Below are 22,704 nucleotides of genomic sequence, written 5' to 3' on the forward strand. Positions count from 1 at the left end.
AAAACCCATTTACCCATTAAAACTTATTTAACTAATTGCTTCTAACTCAAACCTAATCCAACTCAATTATAATGGGTAAACCACAACCCACCCAATTACCCAATTATCAAAATTACCAAAATGCCCATAAACACAATAATAGCTCAACAACAAGAAAATAGAGGAATAAGATAAGAAACTAAGTGGTCCATCGTTTGGTTGCCGAGAAAATTTAGAAAAATAAAAAAATGAATTTTGAAAATTGGGTTCCCCATAGGTTTGAACCTCTCACTTACCAAAATCTCCTCTCCACAACTCTCTCTCTCCCAACCAGCAACCATCTCTCTCTCTCTCTAGAACTTTCGAAACTTTCATGGAGTCCAACAACAGCAAAAACATAGAGACCATTAAATTCCTTTGCAGTTATGGTGGGAAAATCCTCCCTCGCTACATTGACGGCACACTCCACTACATCGGCGGCCTTACATGTGTCCTCATCGTCGATCGCTCCATTTCTTTCACAAGTTTGTTTGATTTTCCATTTCCAGATTCGATTTTTTGTGAACTTGTTTGGTTTTTGTGAATAATTAATCAATTTATGTTTGTTGTTACAGAGTTGATGGTGAAGCTTGGAGAGTTTTGTGGCTTATCGATGAATCTTCAGTGTCAATTGCTGACGGGCAACTTGGGTTTATGGGTTTGCTGGAGATGGATTGGTTATTGTGTTTTTGGGTTGATTTCTTGGGTTGATTTATGATTTGGTTTGGTTTAGTGTTTTCTTAGATTTGATGGAGATTAAACTTTCTCAGAGACCAAACAGTGCAAAGTGGTGAATAGAAAGAAAGAAAAAAGATCATTGGGTCTCCGATTAAAATGTGATTGGAGGCCGAGAAAATGAGGAAAAATGAAAACCCTCGTGAAACACTGAAATGTCTAAGGGCAAGGTTTTTTTATTTTTATTTTTATGGGAAGGACTGAATTGAATTTGGGTATATTGTTTTTGGGTTAAATGAGCTTCAATGAGTTTTTAATTAAAACCCAATAATCACTAGGTCTAATTAGACTGATGCCCATTTAACCCAACTAATAATTGGATGAGTTTAGGTTCAATTAGAGTAGGTGGGTTTGAATGGATAAATAAGTTTGGACTTACTTTGTCACCCCTAGTTACTACTTAGCAGGTCACAAGGCTTTGGGACACAACAGTTGTTGACTTGTTTCACTTATTAACATACTGCATGTTTTTTTTTTTTTTTTTTTTAATTAATAATTCCATAGTTGAAGAGAGGAGGGGGGGGGGGGGTGTGGTGGTGTTGGAACCATAACCCATTAAATTCATTGACAATTTTAGTACTGACTGTTAAGAAGCATTTACAATGAAATTAAAAACTGATCAGATCAAAACTAGAACTAGAAATCGCAGTACTTTAAGAGTAGGATCAAATGCTGATTAGCATGCTTCTCTTATGCCACCCATTCACAACTGCGGAGTATCACTAGCCCTCTCTGCTGAAGAAAAATAGTGCAATTCAAGCTCCTTGAGGCTGGCAGCTGCCTCCTCTCCAATTCTTGCCAACATGTGGTCTGTCTTCTCTGCCTGTTGATTAAACTCAGCTGTTCTTTGCTCCACATGGTCATTAAGGGATGCAAATCCGGAGAAGATTGCGGTTTGCTTAAGCTCTGATACCAACTTAAGTAGAGAGTCGGCTGTCTGAACCTATAATTGAAGATGTTGGTGTTCAGTAACTAAAATAGAATAAGGCTTAGATAGTCTTAACAGTAATAATAATAATAATAATAAATTTTTAAATCCATTATCAACAACCTTATTTTTAGCAAGTATCTCATTATCTCAGTGAAAAGAAAAGAAAAAAAATCTATATAAACTTGTATCGTCAAAGAAATTCAATAGCTCAATGGGAGATGCATCCTTGAGTTCATCAATTTTTTTATGGGCAAGTGTATGGCTTTGTGGTGTGTGGAATCTCTCTAAATCCCTTAAAAAGGATATGCAAAAAAGAAACTCACAAACTGCATCCCAAACTTTCCTTTTGCATCACAACAATCTTTCCAAGATCTAAATCTAAAAATAGATTAATGAGATTTCAATTTTAAACTATATATACATGTCTACATTCTTGTGCATGCTCGCATGAGTGAGAGAAAGCTGTAACCGTTCTTACCATTCTAGCTGCACGCATCTCCATCATGAAAGCTTCTTGTGAATTTCTGACAGGAAGATCATTTACCTACATTAAGCAAGGTTCCATGCAAAATAATCACATTAAACAAAACTTCTAAGAATATAGATGTTAAAATTTTCAGCAATAATTAAAACATAAACCAAAAGCTCAGGTGACTTCCTTAGAAAAACCAATTAACCCTTCAAAGATCACTTGCCTCTTTTATTTACATCATACAGCAATATAAACAAGCGGGTTCTAGATCTAAACTACTCAACTCTGGTATATTTGGATGGGTTCTTAATTGTTTGTTTAATTTTCACATTTTAAAAGGCAAGTTTGTTAAGAAGCACTTCCCACAATTTGAAAAGGCCTTATGCCCCTATAGCTCCCTCTCCTGATTTTACACCTTGGCAATTATAGGGAAGAAGGCTCCCTTCCATTCTAGAGATTAAAAAATTATAATTCATTAATAGCAATTAGTAGGTATAAGGTTCCCTTCCCTTCCAGAGACTAAATGATCCTCACTGATCCCAGAGACAAGGTGGCACCCACCAAATGTAACAAAACATCAAAATACGAAGTTCTAGCTTCATACCAACTTCAAGAGCTAGTTAACAACAACATCAGTAACTATGTTCACTCAATCAAGGCAATGAACTAGTTAGCACAAAAAGCCAAAGTTCAAAATGTGCAAGCACTGGCTGGGAGGTGATTATCTGCAAAGGCTTCTTTCCCTTTTACCAATAAGCAAGAAGATTTCCTTGGTAATGAGTTAGCCCATTGTTTCCTTAGCAAAGTGCAGGCAATGCAGTAGTGATACAATGAATTAAATGAAAATGCCCATGCCTACTTGCTTCACTTGAAACTATGCGTTCTTAGATCTTTGTTTGATTGGTTGAGGAATATTAGGGATGTTTGTTGTTCTCTTTTAGACCTCCTGGATCTTTTTAATTTTAGGTCTTAATTTGTTGGGTTGCACTTGCATACTTCTCATGTATTCAGGCTTCGCCCTGTTTCTTTTAAATAAAATTTTATTACTTACTAAAAAAATTAAAGAGAGTGCAAGAACTTCCATGGGAAGTAATCGTAGCTAAATATGATCTTTTAGCAGATGAATGAATTGAAATTTTGAGTTTTGTTGAGTTTTATTCCACCGGTATTGTTAAAAGCGCGCTTAAGCTCGAAACCCCAAGGCTCCAGCGCTTTTTGCCTCAAAAGCTAGGCTCATTCAAAGAAGCGCACTTTAGGTGTGCTTTTTTGCGCTTTTTTATTATTTTTCAAAAAAATAAACCAAAACTTAAAACTATAGGATCTTGACATTATTGATATAAACCATTGATTGGCATATTTTAGTGTAACTTACTTATCAAAAAAAATATTCTGAGTATAACTTGTCCTAAAACCCAACCCACAACCTCCCAGTTCTTCTCTATTTTTTTTTTTCTCCTTGAAACGGTAAGCCACCTAACCACTTCTTATTCTATTTTTTTCCCTTTTGGAATCTGCTTGGTACCAATTATCATGTTGCAATGTCCTCATATTCTTAGCTCATTCGTGGAAAAAAAAAAATTATGATATAATATATGTGGTAATTGTTTAGTTACTTTAGTGGTTGATGTTGAACATAGCAGACTAATTCTTATAGAGTTATAGTCATTAAGTGATTAAATTATTAACTAATAGGGTAAAATACTATTTTGGTCCTTAAATTTTAATGAAAGTTTGTTTTTCGTTCCTAAACTTTAAGAAGTTCATATAGGGATGAAAAAAGAACTTTTTCCAATAGTTTAGGGATGAAAAACAAACTTTTAGTAAAGTTTAAGGACATAAATAAAACGTTTTCAATAGTTTAGGGATGAAAGATGAACTTTTCAATAGTTTAAGGATGAAAAAAGAACTTTTTAAAGTTTAGGGACAAAAAACAAACTTTTGTTAAAATTTAGGGACCAAAATAGTATTTTACCTAACTAATATTACTAATTAGTTGTAGGGCAATATGGATATAGGAGATTTAATAAAGGATATTACATGGAAGTACTCATATCTAGCTTATCCAAAAAACCAAAAAAGAGACTTGACTTGCAATTTTTGTGTTAAAATTGCAAAAGTAGGGCTTATCTAAATGTTATATGAATTATATAAAAAAATTTATTTCAATTTATATGAGAATTTTAAAAATGTGCACTTCACTTCAATAAGGTGCGCACTTGCGCTTTGCGCCTAGGCTCCAAGAGGCCTATGCGCTTAAGTGCGCCCCTCGCTTTTCCCAACATTGTATTCCACTCCCTCCCCTTCCCCTCCTTTCTTACCTTCTTTCTCAATTCTCTCTTGCTGATATTCTCAAATCCACTCTCTGTCCCCCTTGCTAAAGTTCTCAGCATTCTCATCCTATCTATTTCCTAACGGACTTAATCTAATGTCCAACCAAATCAGATTATTTCTCCCCACTTCATATCCTGTCTTTTTCCCAAATCTTCCCCTCTTGATTCCCACCACCCCCCTAGCAACACAGCCTTGTAATCCTAAAGTATCAAAGGCTTTCATTCATCAAGTGACCCCCTAGATAAGTTGATATTGGGTAATATGGGATCTATAAGAGGTGAGAATGGACCATATAATTGATTAAGTTGCCAAATGGTTTGTACCTTTACTCTAAACAATAAAGATAGGTGATTTATGAAAATGGCTAGGACACCTTAATTTTAATATTTAATTATTAAACAACTATTCAACACAAAACAAAAGCTTCCATTAAAAATGACATGTTGATACCAATGATGGGCACAAGCTACGCTACCGAGGCTAAGGATGATAGGAACAACCATTTGTTCAAATCTTAGTACAGATAAGAAGAAAACCACAAGATAAGGCTAGTCAGTTCAATCTGTTAAACTACCTCTTAGTACCAAAACTTTATGCTGACAGGAAATGGCGAATTTAACCACTTGACCATTATCCTAACACTCCCTCTTGGGTGTGAACCCATCTTTAGTCTGTTTGGATTGAGGGGGAAGGAGGGGGAGTAGGGTAGAGTTAGCCGGAAATTAGCCTATTTCTGGCCAACTATATTCTACTTCCCTCCAATCTCCGTTCCTCCCCCTCAATCCAAATGGACTAGAAATGTGACGTAAAGTGGAGACATGGTTAAACTTTAGGACTACCTACTTTGATACTATGTTAAACTACCCCTTTAGTCTGAAAAAATTAAGCCAATAGAGCATGATAAATTTAATCACTAACCATTATTCTAATATAAACAATGCATGTGTTAATGAGAATAAGCATGCAACCAACCAAGACAAACAAAACAACCATTTAAAAGCTAGATAGAAATCAACAATGCTAGAACCACAACAAATTACACAAATTTTTTCTCCACCACTCAAGTTGTGACGAAAGTTGTGTAATTTGTCGTGGTCCTAGCATTTTTCGATACAAATTCTTGGTTAAATTTGTTGACAGTGAAATGTAAAAACTCAATTCATAAATTAAGCAATTTAACATATGAGTGTAGCACAGGTTTCCAAAAGATTTGTTGATGGTGAAACTGGAAGATCCAAAAGATTTGTCCAATAAGAGCCACAAAGACTTAAAATTTTAATAACCCAATTAGAAAAGCTTAGCAAAAAAACAGTAATGTAATACAAATATTTGAATACCCGTGAGACATTGACGAGGTGGCTGAAGTTGTCAACGATGCTGCCAATGTCGGCTTCGACTCTTTGTAGTAATGTTTTCTGCTTCTGAGCTGCCGCTGCCGCTGCTGCCGCGGTGGGCCCACTTCCGCCACCGCTGCTCCCACTTCCGCCTCCTCCACCTGCTCCGCCTTTATTCATTCTCTCTCTCTCTGGGCACTCTCACAGATACAAATGAAAGCCTGAAATGGCTAACTTGGGCCCAATTCTGTCCAAGCCCAGAAAAGACAAATAGAGGTTAGGCCTAGAAGAAATACAAAATCAACAGCAAAGAAGAACGACGTTAGAGTGGAAGGGACGATTTCGACCTAGGCAGTGGAGCGGCGGTGGTGGAGGGTGGGGGTGGACCCGTAAATATTAACAAACCCAGAAAACCCTTTGCTTTCCCATGTTTTCTCACCACCCAAACACCAAGCACCAAGCAAAGTAGCAAAAAAGAAAAAAAAGAAAAAAGAAAAGAGAGAACGGCGAAGAAGCGTACCGGCGAAGAAGTGTACTGAAGCAGTGTGATAGAGAGAGAGAAAAGGCGGCGTGATGGAGAGAGAGAGAAACGGAGTCAATGAAATATATTAACAATCCATGAAAAGATTAAAATTTTTCACATTAAATTCAAGAACCTAAAATAAGAAAAAGTATAGACCTTGGAATTGGAGTTGGGAGTGTCTTCCTTAGTCAAATCCACACTTACATCCCCAGAACTCGAGGACCTTGAATAGGTCTTCGCCAGAGACGGAGACGGGTCAGAAATCGACCGACGCAGAGGCGGCAACCCGGGATTCGAAGACGGAGACAGTACCCGTCGACCTCGGATGCGGCGTTTACACATCCATTTATGACACTATGACAGAAAGAGAGAGATGGGGGGAGGAAGCGAATGACTGGAGAAGGGAAAGGGCTGCTGTTGAAGACTTGAAGTGAGAGACAAATGCTGAAAATAGGATTAATTGGGTTATAAATCAAACCCCTAAACGACGTAGTTTTGAGAAAAAAGAAAAAAAAAAAAAAGGGCATTACTAAGGACGTAGGCCTGTTCAAGAATTCACCGGCGCCGACAAAACCGCCCGAAACCGCGCCGATCCGACCGCTGAAAGCTCCACCGAAGGTTCTCGGCGCGATGATCGGTAGGCTTTTTCCGTTACCGAAGTCGACTGGTGCGGTGGCCGGCAGCAAGATCTGCAAACCGAAGAGAAACCGAACCGAACCGATATATATATATATATTTAACTTATACATATATAATATATGATCATTCATCAGTTTTAAAATAAAAGAAATTGAGAGCGAGAGAGAGAGAGAGAGAGTACCAGTTTGGCGTGAAACTGAAAGAAGCAAAGGAAGAAGAAGGAAAAATAGGGTTTAGTTTAATTTAGTTAGAAACGACGCCGTTTCATTTAATTTTTTTTTTTTTTCAAATCTGATTCAAAACGACGCCGTTTTGGAACCATTTTAAAATTTTACTATCAGGTTCAAAACGGCGTCGTTTTAGTGTTAGAATTAAAAAAAAAAAAAAAAAAAAAGGAACGCCAGGAACGACGTCGTTTTATTTAGAGGTTAGGTTAAATTTGAAAAACCTTTAGTTAGACGCAGACCTCTCCTCACTCTCTCTCATCCGCCTCTTCTCTCTCTCTCTCTACATCTCCGCCTCTCTCCCACCTACCTCCGCCGCTCGCCACCACTCACCAACAGCGTCTTCTACAGCTTGATGGCAATGTTCTCCAAGCTTTCCTCTCTTCTCTCCTCTGTCATGGCTGTTATATAGAAATTTCTAGAGTATGTTTTGATGCTCAATAACAGGTATGTGAATTTGTATAATGCTCAATACCTAGGCTACCTCTCCTTGCCTCCTTGCTATGCTTCTATAAATATTGGGAATTTGTTTGAAAATTTTGTGTGGAAATTAGATATATATATATATATATATATATATATAGAACATGTTTGTTTGTTTTTTTTTTTTTTTGAATATTTGGGTTGTTTGATAAATATAGCGTCTTTTAAAATGGCCTAAGCTAAACCTGCCCAAAAAAGAAACTTGCGAAACAAACACAGAATTCAAATTAAGAAAAAAGAAAAGAACTTAGAAAAGGCCTAAGCTGATAAACTACCTGTAGATTTCCTCAAAAGAATACTCTGAATTTTCAACAAGAAATACCCATGAGAAATTTTGTAAGATTTTCATACCGCACTGGCTTGAGTTGGAGTCTTATAAGCTTTTTGTAAAGAACAGAAGATGAGCGAGAGAGAGATAGAGACAGAGTAAAGGAAGGGAGAAGGCGGGCAGTGCTGGTTGGGGACTTGGGGATGAAAGGTTAAAGGGATTGTGGTTAGTGGTAATGGAAAAGGTGAAATTTTGGGAAATTTTTTCTTTTCCTTATTTTCTCAGCTGCCAAACAGATACGAAATTGAAAAAGGAAGAGAGAAATAGCTTCGTACCGTTTGGGAAATTTTGGCTTTTAATTTTCAGAGGGGAAGAAACTGAGAGAGAAAGAACTTCTGTTTGAAAAATTTTGAGAGAGGAGTGAAAGGTTAATTTTGGAGAAAAGAGAAGATAGAAAGCGGCGGGAGTTTGAAAAAATTTCAGGGCAAAATTGTCATTTGGTTTGTGTTGTTGAGTGAATTGCAGTGGCCAGTTGTCAATCATCTATTGGATACGAAATACCTAATAAGGTGCTGATGTGGTAATACGGAAACACCATATACTTTCTCATTACTAAGGGTCCAACCTGTTAAAAACAAGTTGGTTTCGATTGTAACGGTCAAGACATTTTTTTTTTTTTTTTTGTGTTCTTAGATTTCTTTGTCCTTCCCTTTATTCTCAGTGTACGGGCTAGTGCATTTCCATTTAAAATTTTTTTATTACTTATAAAAAACGATTGTGGAAAACCTAGTTGGGAGAAGAAAAGTGATTGATTTCATTCCAAAGCACACCAGCAGTCTAGATAATGATGGCTGACTCAGTATTCTCTTAGCCAAGGTGCTTGGCATTACAGATATAGGTAGTAATCTAACATGGACACAATGTGAGCCATGTGAAAAATGTTACAAGCAAAACCTTCCTCTCTTTGATCCTTAGCAATCTTCAACATATGGTAACATGCCCTGCAATTCAAGTCCTTGCAAGGCATTAGACACTACCTCTTGTGACACTGATAAAAACACCTGTGAGTATGGTTATTCATATGGAGACCAATCATTCACTAATGGTGATCTTGGTGTTGAAACCTTAACCATTGGCTCAACTACTAGCCGTCAGGTCACATTACCGAATTTTGTATTTGGGTGCGGGCACAATAATGATGGTACATTTGGTGAGGCAGGATCAGGCATAATTGGCCTAGGAGGTGGCCCTCTTTCTCTGGTCTCTTAACTAAACAATTCTATTGGTGGAAAATTTTCTTATTGTTTAGTTCCCACATAAAATTCAAATGTTACAAGCAAGATTAATTTTGGTAGCAATGGCTTGGTTTTTGGCAATGGTGTGGTTTCAACACCCTTGGTTGCAAAAGATCCTTCGACATTCTATTACCTTACTCTAGAGGGCATTAGTGTTGGGAACAAGAGGTTTGCCTATAAGGTTTCTTCTAAGGCTGTTGCTAGTAATGAGGGTAACATTGTTATTGACTCAGGCACAACTTTAACCCTTCTTCCACCTGAATTTCATGAAGATTTGGTATCAGCCGTTGAGAAAGCTATTGATGCTGAACGTGTTAGTGACCCAAGGGGTGTTCTTAGTCTTTGTTTCAAGTCTAGAGATGAAATTCATATCCCCATTATCACGGCTCATTTTACTGGAGCTGATGTGAAGTTGAAGCCAATCAATACATTTGCTAGAATGGATGATGATTTGGTTTGCTTCACCATGATACCATCTGGTAGTGTGGCCATATTTGGGAACTTGGCTCAGATAAACTTCTTGGTGGGATATGACCTGAAGGTCAAGAAAGTGTCCTTCCTGCCTGCTGACTGCACCAAGCACTAGTAGAGATGAATTTGTTGAAATTTGTGACTCTGCTTATGAAATTATATATGTGGAAATTATTTGTCTATGAGTAAAATCATTTGTGATGGGTGTCTAGTTTATCTAAAAAACAATGTTTCAATGTTTTTTTTTTTTTTCCTGGCACTTGGAATTCGAAAATTATATGACCTTGAAATATATTAGTGAAACCACAACCCAAAGATAGATCCAGTAAGTGCAAACACAACATAATTAAAAAAAAAAAATGACATTAATTAATATTGTTTTTCACAAAAAAAGTATCTTGAATAAATTACTTGTCACAACGGTTTTCAACAATATTCTGAAAGGTTAGTTCAGCTCTATCAAATACGTCTCTATTAATATATGTGATTAAACCATGGAAGTGGTACAAAATTTGTGGTTAATCTTTTGGAATGATATATATGGAAAAGCTTATTGATCAGTACTATTTTGCTCCTGAATAATGCGATTTTTATTTTGGGCTGTAACTCAGAATATTTTAAACAAAGAAAGAGAACCATAAAACAAAACATCACAATGATGACAATGTGAGAAAATGACTTGGGCTACCAAAATTCATGACCCCACTTTAAATTTAAGCCAAAAGGAGGGATATATATATAAAAGGAGCAGGACTAGAACACAGCTCAAAAGATTCTATGGAGACGTTTCCTTTCTTCGCCAAAAGCTCAGTACACTGATTTCCTTCGGTGGATTTATTGGAGATGAACCTCTTCAAAATGTTGGGAGTACAGACCTGCCATCAGAAATGTCCAATTCGTGGATTTATTAAGTTATAACTTTGTTTTTATTTGTGTTGATGTTGTACTAATGCTCAATTAAAAAAAATGTCCAACTCATGGGTCCAACTTGATCCAAGTGGATTGGACCCTTGTAATAGGTTGATTTTTTTTCAACCCAATTATGGTTAAAAAAAAACCTGTCAACTTGAGCCATTCACATTCCTAATTAATTCCTATAAAGCTAGATTTGCAAAAGACGTATAATAGAATCAACTTGAGCTTCTTAAAGTGCTTAACAATTTTGGTTTCAATGAAAAATTTGTGAAGTAGATAATGGAGTGTGATTCTCCAGTGTCATTTGTTGTGTGTTTATCAATGGAGGTATGTATAGGCACTTTATGCCTAGTAGAGGGCAGAGGCAAGGGAATCCACTATCCCTTTACACCTTCATTTTATGCCAGGAAGTGTTATCTAAATAGGTCGATAAGAAATTTACAGAAAGAATAATCATTGGTGTGAAGACCAGTATTGTTGGACCAACTATTACACATCATGTATGCTGATGACCTTGTGTTATTCTAAATAGCCAAAAGAAGTGAAGCTATTGCCATCAATGAATGCTTGATAAATAGTTAAATACTGCAAGTGGTCCGGTCAACTCTTAAACAAGAACAAATCTGGATTAACGTTCCATGAGTCCACCCAACAGTTATCCGATAGAACCATAAAGCATGTGTTGCAAACTTCAAAAGAATGCCATCTATCTTTGGACACCTCTGTTCGTCACAAAAGCAACCACAAGGGATTTCAAATTCCTACAGGAGAGATTACAAGCAAAATCGAAGGGTTGAAGGAACAAGTTTGCGAGAGCCTAGATGATCTGACAAGGAGGTTTTTGTTGAACCTACAAAATCCTAGTAGATATATGGCATGGAAAGCTCGAGACAATCTGTGCTAACCCAAAAAAAAGGGAGGGCTTGGGTTCAAGAAGAGCAAGGAATTCAACGTAGCATCGATTGCCAATCTATCTTGGTTGGTTGCATCTAAAAGGGATAGTCTATGTATGAAATTCTTAATGCTTCTCTAATCTGGATATTGAGAAGGTAAAGAATTTAGCGGTAAAAGGTGCTTGCTATCTAGTAGCGGATGTGACTTCTTTTAACGTGTGAATTTATAGAATTTTAAACTGGTTAGAGAATTTTAAACCGAAGCCTAGAGATGAATCAACCCCAATGAATCTTTTGATGGTGTTCAGCCTTATTAAACCTTCCTTACATTGTTAGAAGAGAGACATGCTGACAGAATAATTTGATGATGAATCTGTCCAGGCCATTACAAAAAAGTCCCATTCCCCTAAGACCTAAATCCAATAGGCTAATGCGGATTAAGTACCATAAAGGTCATTCTTCTGTCAAATCTGCCTATAGAGTGAGTCAAGCTCATACTGGGTATTCCAACACTTCAAATTTGCCTTGGCAAAGATTGTGGAGGAATAAGGTCCATGAGAGAGTCAAAATGTTACTTTCAAGGAACGACAACCTACAACAGAGTTTGGAGATAGTTGATACAGGTTGTGTGAGGAAGTTATTGAATTGCCCTGTGGCAAACGCAATCTGGTTTGGCTGCTGGAGTCTCAGAAGTCAGAACTGACAAATTGAATGTACCCAACAATACAGGCATAGTGAAGCTGATCTTAAATCCTCTAATCCAGTCCATGTTTTCTAGCCATCATTCCAAGGAGGTGGCAGAGGTATGTACCCTTGCAAATGACTCTAACAGTGGATTCTATTTTTAACCTTCAAGCAAAGGTTATTCATGAAGTTGGACAGGTTAATCTTAAAGCCCATACCTGCAATATTGAAAACAGAATAAGGAGTACGTGCTGGCCTTAGAACAATCTAAGGAATTACTGTTTAACAAGGAATCCTCTTGGAAGACTTCCTCTGTTGTTGTGGTAAAATTTAATGTTGATGCGGTTGTATTAAAGGATTTCACTATCCTAGCTGTGGTGGCCTGAGATGGAGATGGAGAGGTGATTGAAGCTTGGGCTAAAGTATATGAGATTTGTGAATCTGTGCAGGCTAAAGTAGCTACAATTCTCTGGGCTTTACAGCTTGCTAAGTCAGAAAATCTACAGAGTATTGAAGTGAAGGGTGATACAAAAAATTGATGTTCTTAAAGACAGTTGCTTTCATGTTGCCTGACCTATCCTAACTCTGATTAGTGATGCGGTGGATCTTAGCATATCTTTTGCTATTTGTAAATTTAGTTGGGATAGGAAAGTTAACACAACAGCTCATAGTTTAGCTAAATTTAATTTGCTGCTGCTCAAGAGTATTCTTTTTTGCTGTAATAAGTGTATTCTTCATACTGAAGTTCTGGATCCTGGCATGAAGGATACTGCTGCTGTTTCTCTTTTATGAAATCTCGGTTTTTAGCAAAATAATAATAATCTACGGAACCTTGCAGTCAGAATGTATAGCTTGTAATCAAATCAAAGAAATTTTGAAGCCGACAAAAAAGTATGATCTCCCTAGTGTAAAGAAACTGGAAAATAAAATGACGAAGAAATTTACGTAGGAAACCTAGGAAAATCTAATAAAACCAGGTGAAAGCAGGTCACAGAGATTTTAAACTTTATAGAATTCTTTGATAACATTCTGCAAAGATGAGATTATTCAAAACCTTTTATACATGGGGGTCAAAAATCTGTATACACAACCATGCTGGATGCCAAATAGCAAAATAAGGTACAAGCTATCCATATAATTACATAATTAACACAAAAGTCAAACATTATTTTGATAGCAAGCTTGAATCCTAGTACATGCAGCTAGATATATATAGGAATCATCATTTAATTTGTTTATCCTCAGATTTGTTGACTTCGATTGCAGTGAAGGCTTCACTTCATCTTTCAGACCATTACTGACACACCAATATATATGTATATATATTAAGAGATAGAGAGAATGAGACCTCAAAACAGAAACAGAGCAAAGCCTCCTATAATCCAATTTAGGCTACTTTATGCCTCGACCCAAGCCTTCTCTTTCGAAGCCGCTCTGCAATGATAAAGGCAAGCTCTAGAGATTGAGAAGCATTCAGCCTTGGGTCACAATGGGTGTGGTAACGTGAGCTTAGATCATTATATGTTATAGTTCGTGAGCCTCCTACACATTCTGTTACATTCTGCCCAGTCATCTCTAGATGAACTCCACCAGGGTAGCTTCCTTCTTGATCATGTACATCAAAGAATGCCCTCACCTCAGCCTACAAGCAAAACAATATGTAATTGTTGTTATTATTTTAATTTTTTTTTTACCATAAAGTAAATAGTAAATTCTTCATTTTTATCATCAGTGCAAGAAAACAAAAATATAAATACTTGCCCAAAAAAAAACCCATGGAGTCCTTACTTCACATATTGATGTGACTTTCTACATCCAAGGTAGAGAAAACCAAACCACAGATTAATTAGTGGAGTTACAAAGTAGGCCCAAGTAAGTACATTGACTGAGTTATGTCTACACAAATTACATTATAAAGATGATGTGCCTGTCTTACCTACAATTTCTTTTTGTTTTTAATGTCTAATCTAATAATTGGTAAGCAATCGACTAATTACTTTATGCCAGTAGAATATTTGAACATGTCATCAACAAGGACACTTACAAATGAGATCAGCCAAAAGATTCCCAATCATCAAGGGAGCCAAAGAATTATATAATAAGTAATGAACAGTTTCTTTTGAAAACTATTTTGCATAGGGTCATTTGTCAGCCTGGAAGATTTCTTTGAATACTGCTATAATATGCAAAATATGATGCATATTTACAGGCTAGAAATAGTAAATACAATCTTCAGCATCTCACCCCCTGCCTAAGTGAGAGATAGAATAAGAAGGGGAAGGGAGGGAAGGTAAGGTTATTCCAATTTTACAAGCAGTAGTATCAGGCAACCAATTTTGTCAGAAAGTAATCCAATCATGAAGAGGAATTCTAAAGTAAATGCAGCCTAAGCAATTTTTTTGACTAGGCCTGCCAGAAATATTCTAAAGAACGCCTTTGTTCCACCTACTATACATTTGTCATTATCTCTCCAGTCAACCTTATCATTAAGCATTTGAGTATATCTTTTATGCCAACCAAATATGCTACATCAATGACAAAAAAAAAACTGTGAAAATGCTCAAAAAACACACTGGTCAAGGCAGCAAAAGATTATGGTTACAGTTTGAATGATCCACAAGAAATTTCTTTAGTTACTTGATTTGATGACTTATGTAATATACTCGCACAACAATAAATGTAAAACTCAGCAATTAAATTCACGTGGCAGATGTAAAAGAGTTAACTGATGACATAAATCATACCCTGATTGCATCGAAAGACCGGGTTTTAAGTCCACAAGGAGCTTTAATGGTATTCCCATGCATAGGGTCACTAACCCAAGTGACAAATTGACCTGCTCTACGGACAGCTCTGATCAGATGAGGAAGCTTCACTCTCATGTTCTCAGCTCCCATTCTTACAATCACTGCTATTCTTCCAAGTTTATTTTTAGGGTTTAGAATATCTATGAGCCTAACAAGCTCATTTGGATCCATTTTGTCACTCACCTGCATCACATTGCAATCTTTTATTAGCTCTCTGATCCTTTGTCATCAGAGCAACATCAAGTTATCACGTACAAAAATAACTTCTTTCATGACTGAACCAAGGTATATAGAAGAATGTAGCAGGTAAAAATTACAATGAAAGAAAAAAGGGGAATTTACAATTTGCTAGAGAAAGTATAACATACAAAACATGGATTTGTTCAACAAGACAGATAAATGAAGGAAAAACAATCTAGATACCTTGATGCCAAGAGGATTAGAAACTCCTCTCAAAAACTCAACATGGGCACCATCAAGTTGTCGGGTGCGTTCTCCCACCCAAAGCATGTGAGCGGAGCAATCATAGTACAGCCCAGAAGTAGAATCCTCTCTTGTAAGTGCTTGCTCATAAGGCAGAAGCAAGCATTCATGAGATGTCCAGAAATCTGTTGTAGTCATGATTGGGTGGTCTGAAGTGAGTCCAGCAACACCCATGAATCCAAGGGCCTCGTCAACTCGGTGAGCCAGTTCACGGTACCTGTCAAGCCATGGCAAGAACATGCTAATTCCTGAAAATCCTCCTAGACTTAGAAACAGAACTTAAGGTGTAACTCTCTTGAGAACTAAACTAAGTCAACTCATTGAAGAAGTTAATGAAGCCACAAGATGGAGTTCAGAAAAATTTATCTGGAAGTTAGTTCCTAGAAATCAAAGGAATCCATATTCTCCATTTTGGAGAATAATCATTTATTTAATTCTCAGCAAGAAAAGATACTACAAAAGTCACAAAAAGCTAAACAAAGCAAGCTTTTTCTTTGTCACATTTGCTTGGGATTAAAGATGGGAGGCCTGCAATTTTCATTTTATTTCCACCATCTTTTAAAGATAAAAAGAGCACTCAAAAAATGTTACATCTAATAATTATATAGAAATGAGAATTTACAAAAATGCTATCCAAGTATTTTTTTTTTCTTCTGATTCACAAGTCTACTTACAAAAAATAACACAGACACCTGGTAACTATTTCAAAACAATATCTAACTATTTAATGTAAAAATGAACAAGCAGAAACACATGGAAGGTGAGATGAAGTCTTCCTAATTGTTTATTCCATTACATGGTTAAAACAATTTAAAAAAATTGTGCGAAACTTTAAATAAACCCAAAACCCAAAAACCAAGCTAAATAGCTAGTATATCTAATTAAACTATTTGAATAAGAAATATACCTATCCCCCTGCTCACTGTGCTCCATGAAATCAAGATTCCAATGGGTGACTCTCTGCATTGCAGCATATCCTCCTGTGGCAAATGCCCTTAAGAGGTTCAAAGTTGAGACTGATTGGCAATAGGCTCTAATCATCCTTTCGGGATCTGGAAGTCTTGATTCTGCATCAAATGCATCACCATTGATATTGTCTCCTCTGTAACTTGGCAGCTTCACTCCATCCTTCTCCTCAAATGGATCTGATCTTGGCTTTGCAAACTGACCCGCCATTCTCCCCACCTAAATAATAATTCCCACAATTTTTTTTCAAATTAGTCAATGTCACTACCATCATATAGAATTACGATTCTTAAATCAACATTCACTGAGAAAAACAACAAACAATTATCTCAGCTTTGCAAATTATCCACAATTTAGTACTATAATACTCCATCTGAAAGCCAACTCGTGCAACTTCTCTAGAATCACTTCGTACATAAAAGAAATGCCAATATAACATATGAGAAAAATTCCAGTTTCAGCCTTTTCAAATTCAGTTACTAAATTTTCAAGTTTATGGAGTAATCCAAACTTTCAAGCTCTATGATCACTAATTTTCTTACTTATAACATCCAAACATATCAAAATCCAGCTCAAAAGATATTTCCTAAAAGTCACTATACATCTATGAAAACACCATAAACAAAGAGAAAATTCACTATGATGATGATCCCAAGTTTTTTTTTTTTAAAAAGCCGACTTATTATTCTTCAATCCACAATTTCAAATCTTTCAACATAAGTTTCAACACACCACCATGCATGTATATTCCCAAAAACTATTAGAAACAGTGACATAGAGATAAAAATATTAGAGAGAAAAGAAGGACCTTGACTACGGGCATTTGGCCACCGAACATGAGAACAACACCCATCTGGAGAAGAAGACGGAAGGTGTCACGAATGTTGTTGGCATTGAACTCCTTGAAGCTCTCAGCACAGTCACCACCTTGAAGCAAAAACGCTTTTCCTTGAGCTGCCTCAGCCAAACGGTCCTCTAAGCTCCTAGCTTCGCCAGCAAACACGATTGGAGGGAATGACTCCAGGGTCTTCAGAACTGAGTCCAGCACTATCTGATCCGGGTATTCTGGCTGCTGAAGAGCCTTCTTGGATTTCCAGCTTTCGAGGCTCCATTGAATGGGAACTGGGGTGGTGCTGCTTGTAGCGATGTCTGTTGATTTGTAGGACTTTGAAGGGTCAGCAGCGTGGATGGCTGAGATGGGTTTGTGGTGGCGGGGCTTGGAGTTGAAGATGGGTGTGAAAGGTTGGTGTGGATAGAGGAGGAGATATTTGGAGGAGAGAGAAGAGGCGGCTGTGAATGCCATTTTTGAGAAGCAGAGAGCCAGAGTAGACCTTTGAAAGCGGGTGTATATACTATACACTACATATATGCGTGTCAATGACTGAAGAAATCAATCAATATTCAACATCATCATATGGCATACTGTATACAGAGCAGAGTTTTTTTTTTTTGGGAGGAGGGGGGGGGATAGATGATAGATCATAGATTACTATGAATTTTTTATTTTATATATATATATATATATATATATTTTTTTTATAGAGTTACAACCATTGAGAAATTATAAGGTACTTATGGTAAATCACATTACTTGTTTACAATCTCACTAAAAGATTCCAATTGGTTTAAAATTGTTGGATCAAAATTTTTTTAAAAACATAAATTGACTATTGACTCAACAATTTTAAAAAGATTGAAGTCTTATAGTGAAATGGTAGACAAGTAATGTGGTCTACCATAAAGGCCTTTTAATTTCTCTAACTTATGGTATTCGCTTTTAACGATTATGCTCTTTATCATCAAATAAAGACAACAATTGGTCATTGGTGTAGGCAAAGATTGAAGCCTAGATATTTTATTCAATAATCTGAGACTTTACTGATTGAGTTAATTGGAACTCGCGTATAATAAGCTTAAAAGTTGTGGGAAATGAAATGAAAATAAATGAAAATAATAATTTTATAATAATATTATTCCTTCTCTTATTTACCAGTATTAAATTTTTAATGGAGGTATAATTATAATATCATTTTTTATCTTAAAGGATAGATCTTTCTAGACTAGATTTTTTTTTTTTTTGAAATAAATTGAGATAAAGTCATAGATTTTCAATCCAAATTAAAGTACGAATCAACCGCTCAATAGTTTTATTTTTTAATTAGTGACTAAATAAAATAAACGAGAGAAATCGCATCCCTTTCGAGCAGGCCCTTCCTAATTCTAAATTTGAAATTATTATTTCTTTATCTTTAGGTGAATTTAAAATTGTTCAAATTGTATTATTTTCAATTATTAACCATGCGTTTCTTTGTTTGGAAGTTTAAGTTGGAGGAAATTGAATGAGTAGGAAGGAATACGTGTTCCTCACTATTGCTTCAAAATCTCAAATTTTCATTGCCAAAAATTAGGAGGAATTAGAGAGAATGAAATTAAATTTAATAAAATTTTTACAAAAACTCTCAAAAAACCCATTTATATTTAGCAATTTATTTTTAAATAAAGATTTAATAGTAATATTATTATAAAATGATTTCATTCATTTTCCTCTATATTACTCCCAAATAAGGTTACTTACATTATGTTCATTTTCTTCTAAAAGAAATACATTATATTCATTTTCATTCATTTATTTTAAAATATTCAAATAAGATTACTTAATTTCATTTCTTTCTTTTTACTTACTTAAATACATTTCATTATGTTTCTTTGATAATTGATATTAACTTTTTATTTATTTATTTATAAATTTCTATGTTTACTTTTTATTAATAGTTTTTTTTTTAAAAAAAATTCAATCATCTTTGATTTTTACGTTTTCTTTCTTTCTTTTTTTTTTTTTTTTTTTTTTTAATTTTTTTTATAGGTTTTGTTTATATCAACTTCTTTATTTATTTATTTATTTTTATGTTTTCATTATATAGACCCACAGTTGGGAAACTAATTTCGTATAAAAGATAAAATTTTATCATGTAAGTCAAGTCTTTATGAGATAAAATGGTATGATATATATACAAGTGGCTTTGCTCGGTTTTACTTAAAAAATTTATATTTTACTCCTACAAATTATTAATTAAAAAATAAGGACTTATATTGACCACAGAATCCTACTACAAAAAGAATTTTTCTTCGTATTGATTTCTGTAAGGACTCAATTAGTAACGACCCAAAATGGTACTGGGTTCGCACGTAAAAAGGGCCAAACAATATAATTTGTAGAGTGTGGGTATTAAGAACTAGATTAACTTTCATAGAATGAAAAGATTCACCCTCACGTGTATTGAAGGCTCCGAGCTAGCACAACAATCGGTTTTTCTCTTGTAATAGACACAGTTCTTTTGTTTTTCACGTTTTTCTTCTTCAGTCTTATCTTTTCTTTTTTCTCTTTTTTTCCTTCTGTCCTGATCCCCTTTTGGTATGTTCTTCTTTCAGTTTATATACCACCCTCTGTGTTCCATTTTCACCACACACGTGTAGGTTGGGTTCGGGGGATTTCTTTCTGTCCCATCTAGCGCCTCCTGGAACTTCCTATGGGCAGCTGTAAGGCTGCTTCATTACTGTTCAAGTATCACCTCTAAATTAATGCGGCCAGAGAGTTGGTTGAGAGGCAATTAATGTGGAGACAGTTGTAGTTATAAATATTTGTTTGCCTTATCTTTCTTACCTTTGGTCTGTTATCCCATCTTCAGTGGTGACATAGTTTCGGGGTCCGATTGTAACAAGACCGCGTCCTGATCGTCATCGGACGCATATTGCCGAGGAGTATGGTGTCCTCGGACGAATACGGAACTCTACTTTCGTGATATTGACTATCCCCCCCACCCCCTCGATGGTTACCCTTACGACCTTACTTGGGCCTCCTCGAACGGATTTGTATCCTCAGATGGGCTACAGGCCTAACGATCTTGACCTTAATGGGTCTGTTGATTGACTGACCCCCACAATTTCAAAATGTCTCCCCCAAAAATAAAGGATAAAAAAAAGAAAAAAAGAAAAAAAGAAAAGGCCAATCGAGCTCACTACATCAAAAATCAAATTGAGCGAAATTTTACAAATAAAACAAAATGCCAAAACCTGGGCAGAGCATTAAACAGCCGAAAACATAAAAGCTCACCCACTTCACATGTTTACCTTCAGCGGTTCAACCCTTATTCACGTTTTTTTACATATTCTTTGTTGGTTTTTATTTATTTTTTTACCTTTTCTTTGATAATAATGTAATGTATTACACATGCATAAATGAAATAATGTTTTTTTTTTTTTTTTTTCCTTATTAGCATGAACTATTAGAATTGTATTTGGAATTTTGAATGTAAGGATCAAAGTTTAATAAATTTGAAAAAAATTGTTATTAGTTAACATAAAGTTATTTTATATGAATATAAAAAAGTGCGAGATCTTTTAGAAGTTTTTCTTTGTGATTTGCCTTATACAATATTTGGGCGCTTAGGAGCTTGCTTCAATTTTTGCAATAGTAGGGCATGATTGTTTCAAAAAAATTCATATTTATAAATTTCATAATCAATTAATCATTTTTTGAAATAAAGTATATTGTTTCTCTAAAATATATTTTGTCAGTTTAAATAGAAATTTTTCTAACATTAGTAAAACAAATCCAATCAATAGTCAAAAAGCACTTCTAGGACAAATTTTATTTTTATAAATATGAACTAAGATGATTGAGCTTTGAAGCATTCAACAATGTTGTGGGAAAGCCATATATTCCAATTGATTTCTTTCGATATATTCAAGTTCTCCCCCCTTGGAATCAAAGGCTCCTCTCTTTAAAATACTTAAATTCAAGATATAAGAAAAGTGTTAGCAGGGGAGGAGCTGTGTTGAAGGTGGGCCCCCCAAAATTCTGAAAATTTTTAAATTATATATATAATTATTTTAATATTTTCAAAGTTTAGTCTATAAAAATAAGAGTTGGCCCCCCTAAATATTTGAATTAGTCCAATAATGCTCTTAAAAAAAATAATTGGTCTAATATTTATAGAGATATAACTTTATTTTCGCAATTCTATTTTTTATTGTAAAATGTGCTCTTATATCTATTAAATATTTGATAAAGTTTGGCATCAAACATGTTTAAATTTATCTTTTTTAATCCGTTATGTGGCGATTAACAAGTCATCGACTCATTAAAAAAATCTTGTCACTAAAACTACACATGAAATATGTCTTTAGTTGACACATAATAGGTTAGAGCAAGATAGCTTTAAATATGTTTGGAGACTAACTTATTTTAATGTCTTTAGTTGCATGTTTTTGAAATTTTCATTAGTTCAATTGAAAGATTTTTTACTTTAATATAAAATTTGATAATTTGTATTTAAAATGAAACTTTTTAAGAATTTCACTATGAATATGGAAAAAATGAATTTTATTTTATAAAGATCGTTATCAAACATAACTTTGATTGAAAATACTATTTTTTTTTTTTGGGGTGAGTGTATGTATATATAACTTATCAAATAAAAAAGCATGTATATATGTGTATATATAATAAAAAAACGTGTGTGTATATATATATATATATATATATATATATATATGAATATGAGAGTTGTCTTGATAAATATATTAGTGCTGCAACTTGGCTCCCCCAAACAAAAATTTCTGGCTTCGCCCCTGAGTGTTAGCACATATGTTAGTCTAGCCCAGTGGACTTAGGCCCAGTGTATTGTACTTGTACTTCACACATATTGTACTTATATAAGATTTAGTGATACACAAACAGAATATACATCAATATACAAATTATTCTTAGTCTCTCTCTCTTTTTATATTCTTAACATAGTTTAACTTCCTCTTGTTAGAAACAAGAATGTTCAATGGACACGCATTCAAAATACTTACTAGACTCAAAAACAAAAATAGAATTGGACACTGTATCATACTAATAGAATATAGAAACTTTATATTGGATAGTCTTGGCTAATTTGGTCTCAACAGCGTTCTAGATGATCGACAACGACAAATTCCCCTTCCAAGGAATAATTTGCATCAAAAGAAGTCTTCTCTTGCATCATGTTGAAGATTTCATCTAGCAAGTTCTTCATCGCATTTGGATCAAATTTATCTACATAGTTTTCACTTTTCAACCTTCAAATCTTTCATTTCTATGAATCTTCAAAGTCAAAGAAGATATCGGAATCCAATTGCTTTCTAGCAGTCTTAGGATCATACCATGGTTCAGGAAAGCCATAATAACTAATAAGGGAAGTCTCCT

At 35.1% G+C, this 22,704-nt stretch overlaps 2 protein-coding genes and 1 pseudogene across 6 annotated transcripts; 1 reads left to right on the plus strand and 2 right to left on the minus strand.

Moving 5' to 3' along the window:
* Positions 1-1,292: 1,292 nt before the first annotated feature.
* LOC115968288 (mediator of RNA polymerase II transcription subunit 22b-like) lies at positions 1,293-7,209 on the minus strand. Of its 5 annotated transcripts, none has more exons than XM_031087635.1 (6): positions 6,875-7,096; positions 6,501-6,788; positions 6,342-6,356; positions 5,825-6,068; positions 2,163-2,228; positions 1,293-1,696 (listed from the first exon to the last, which is right to left on the minus strand). In XM_031087635.1, exons 4-6 carry the CDS (start codon positions 5,999-6,001, stop codon positions 1,457-1,459), a joined length of 483 nt encoding a protein of 160 aa, XP_030943495.1. In that variant the 5' UTR covers positions 6,002-6,068; positions 6,342-6,356; positions 6,501-6,788; positions 6,875-7,096; the 3' UTR covers positions 1,293-1,456. The 5 variants fall into 5 exon arrangements, with proteins under 5 accessions (XP_030943495.1, XP_030943497.1, XP_030943498.1 ...); XM_031087637.1 differs by having other exon boundaries at positions 6,169-6,356; XM_031087638.1 differs by lacking the exon at positions 6,342-6,356.
* A 1,604-nt stretch (positions 7,210-8,813) lies between these two features.
* Positions 8,814-13,102, plus strand: LOC115968290 (annotated as a pseudogene).
* A 119-nt stretch (positions 13,103-13,221) lies between these two features.
* LOC115968661 (phospho-2-dehydro-3-deoxyheptonate aldolase 2, chloroplastic-like) lies at positions 13,222-17,935 on the minus strand. The gene is made up of 5 exons (XM_031088119.1): positions 17,281-17,935; positions 16,414-16,691; positions 15,447-15,723; positions 14,961-15,206; positions 13,222-13,858 (listed from the first exon to the last, which is right to left on the minus strand). The coding sequence occupies exons 1-5, from the start codon at positions 17,773-17,775 to the stop codon at positions 13,604-13,606; spliced, it is 1,551 nt and encodes a 516-aa protein (XP_030943979.1). The 5' UTR covers positions 17,776-17,935; the 3' UTR covers positions 13,222-13,603.
* Positions 17,936-22,704: the final 4,769 nt, after the last annotated feature.

Source organism: Quercus lobata, chromosome 11 (assembly GCF_001633185.2).
Source record: "Quercus lobata isolate SW786 chromosome 11, ValleyOak3.0 Primary Assembly, whole genome shotgun sequence".
Classification (NCBI taxonomy): Eukaryota; Viridiplantae; Streptophyta; class Magnoliopsida; order Fagales; family Fagaceae; genus Quercus; species Quercus lobata.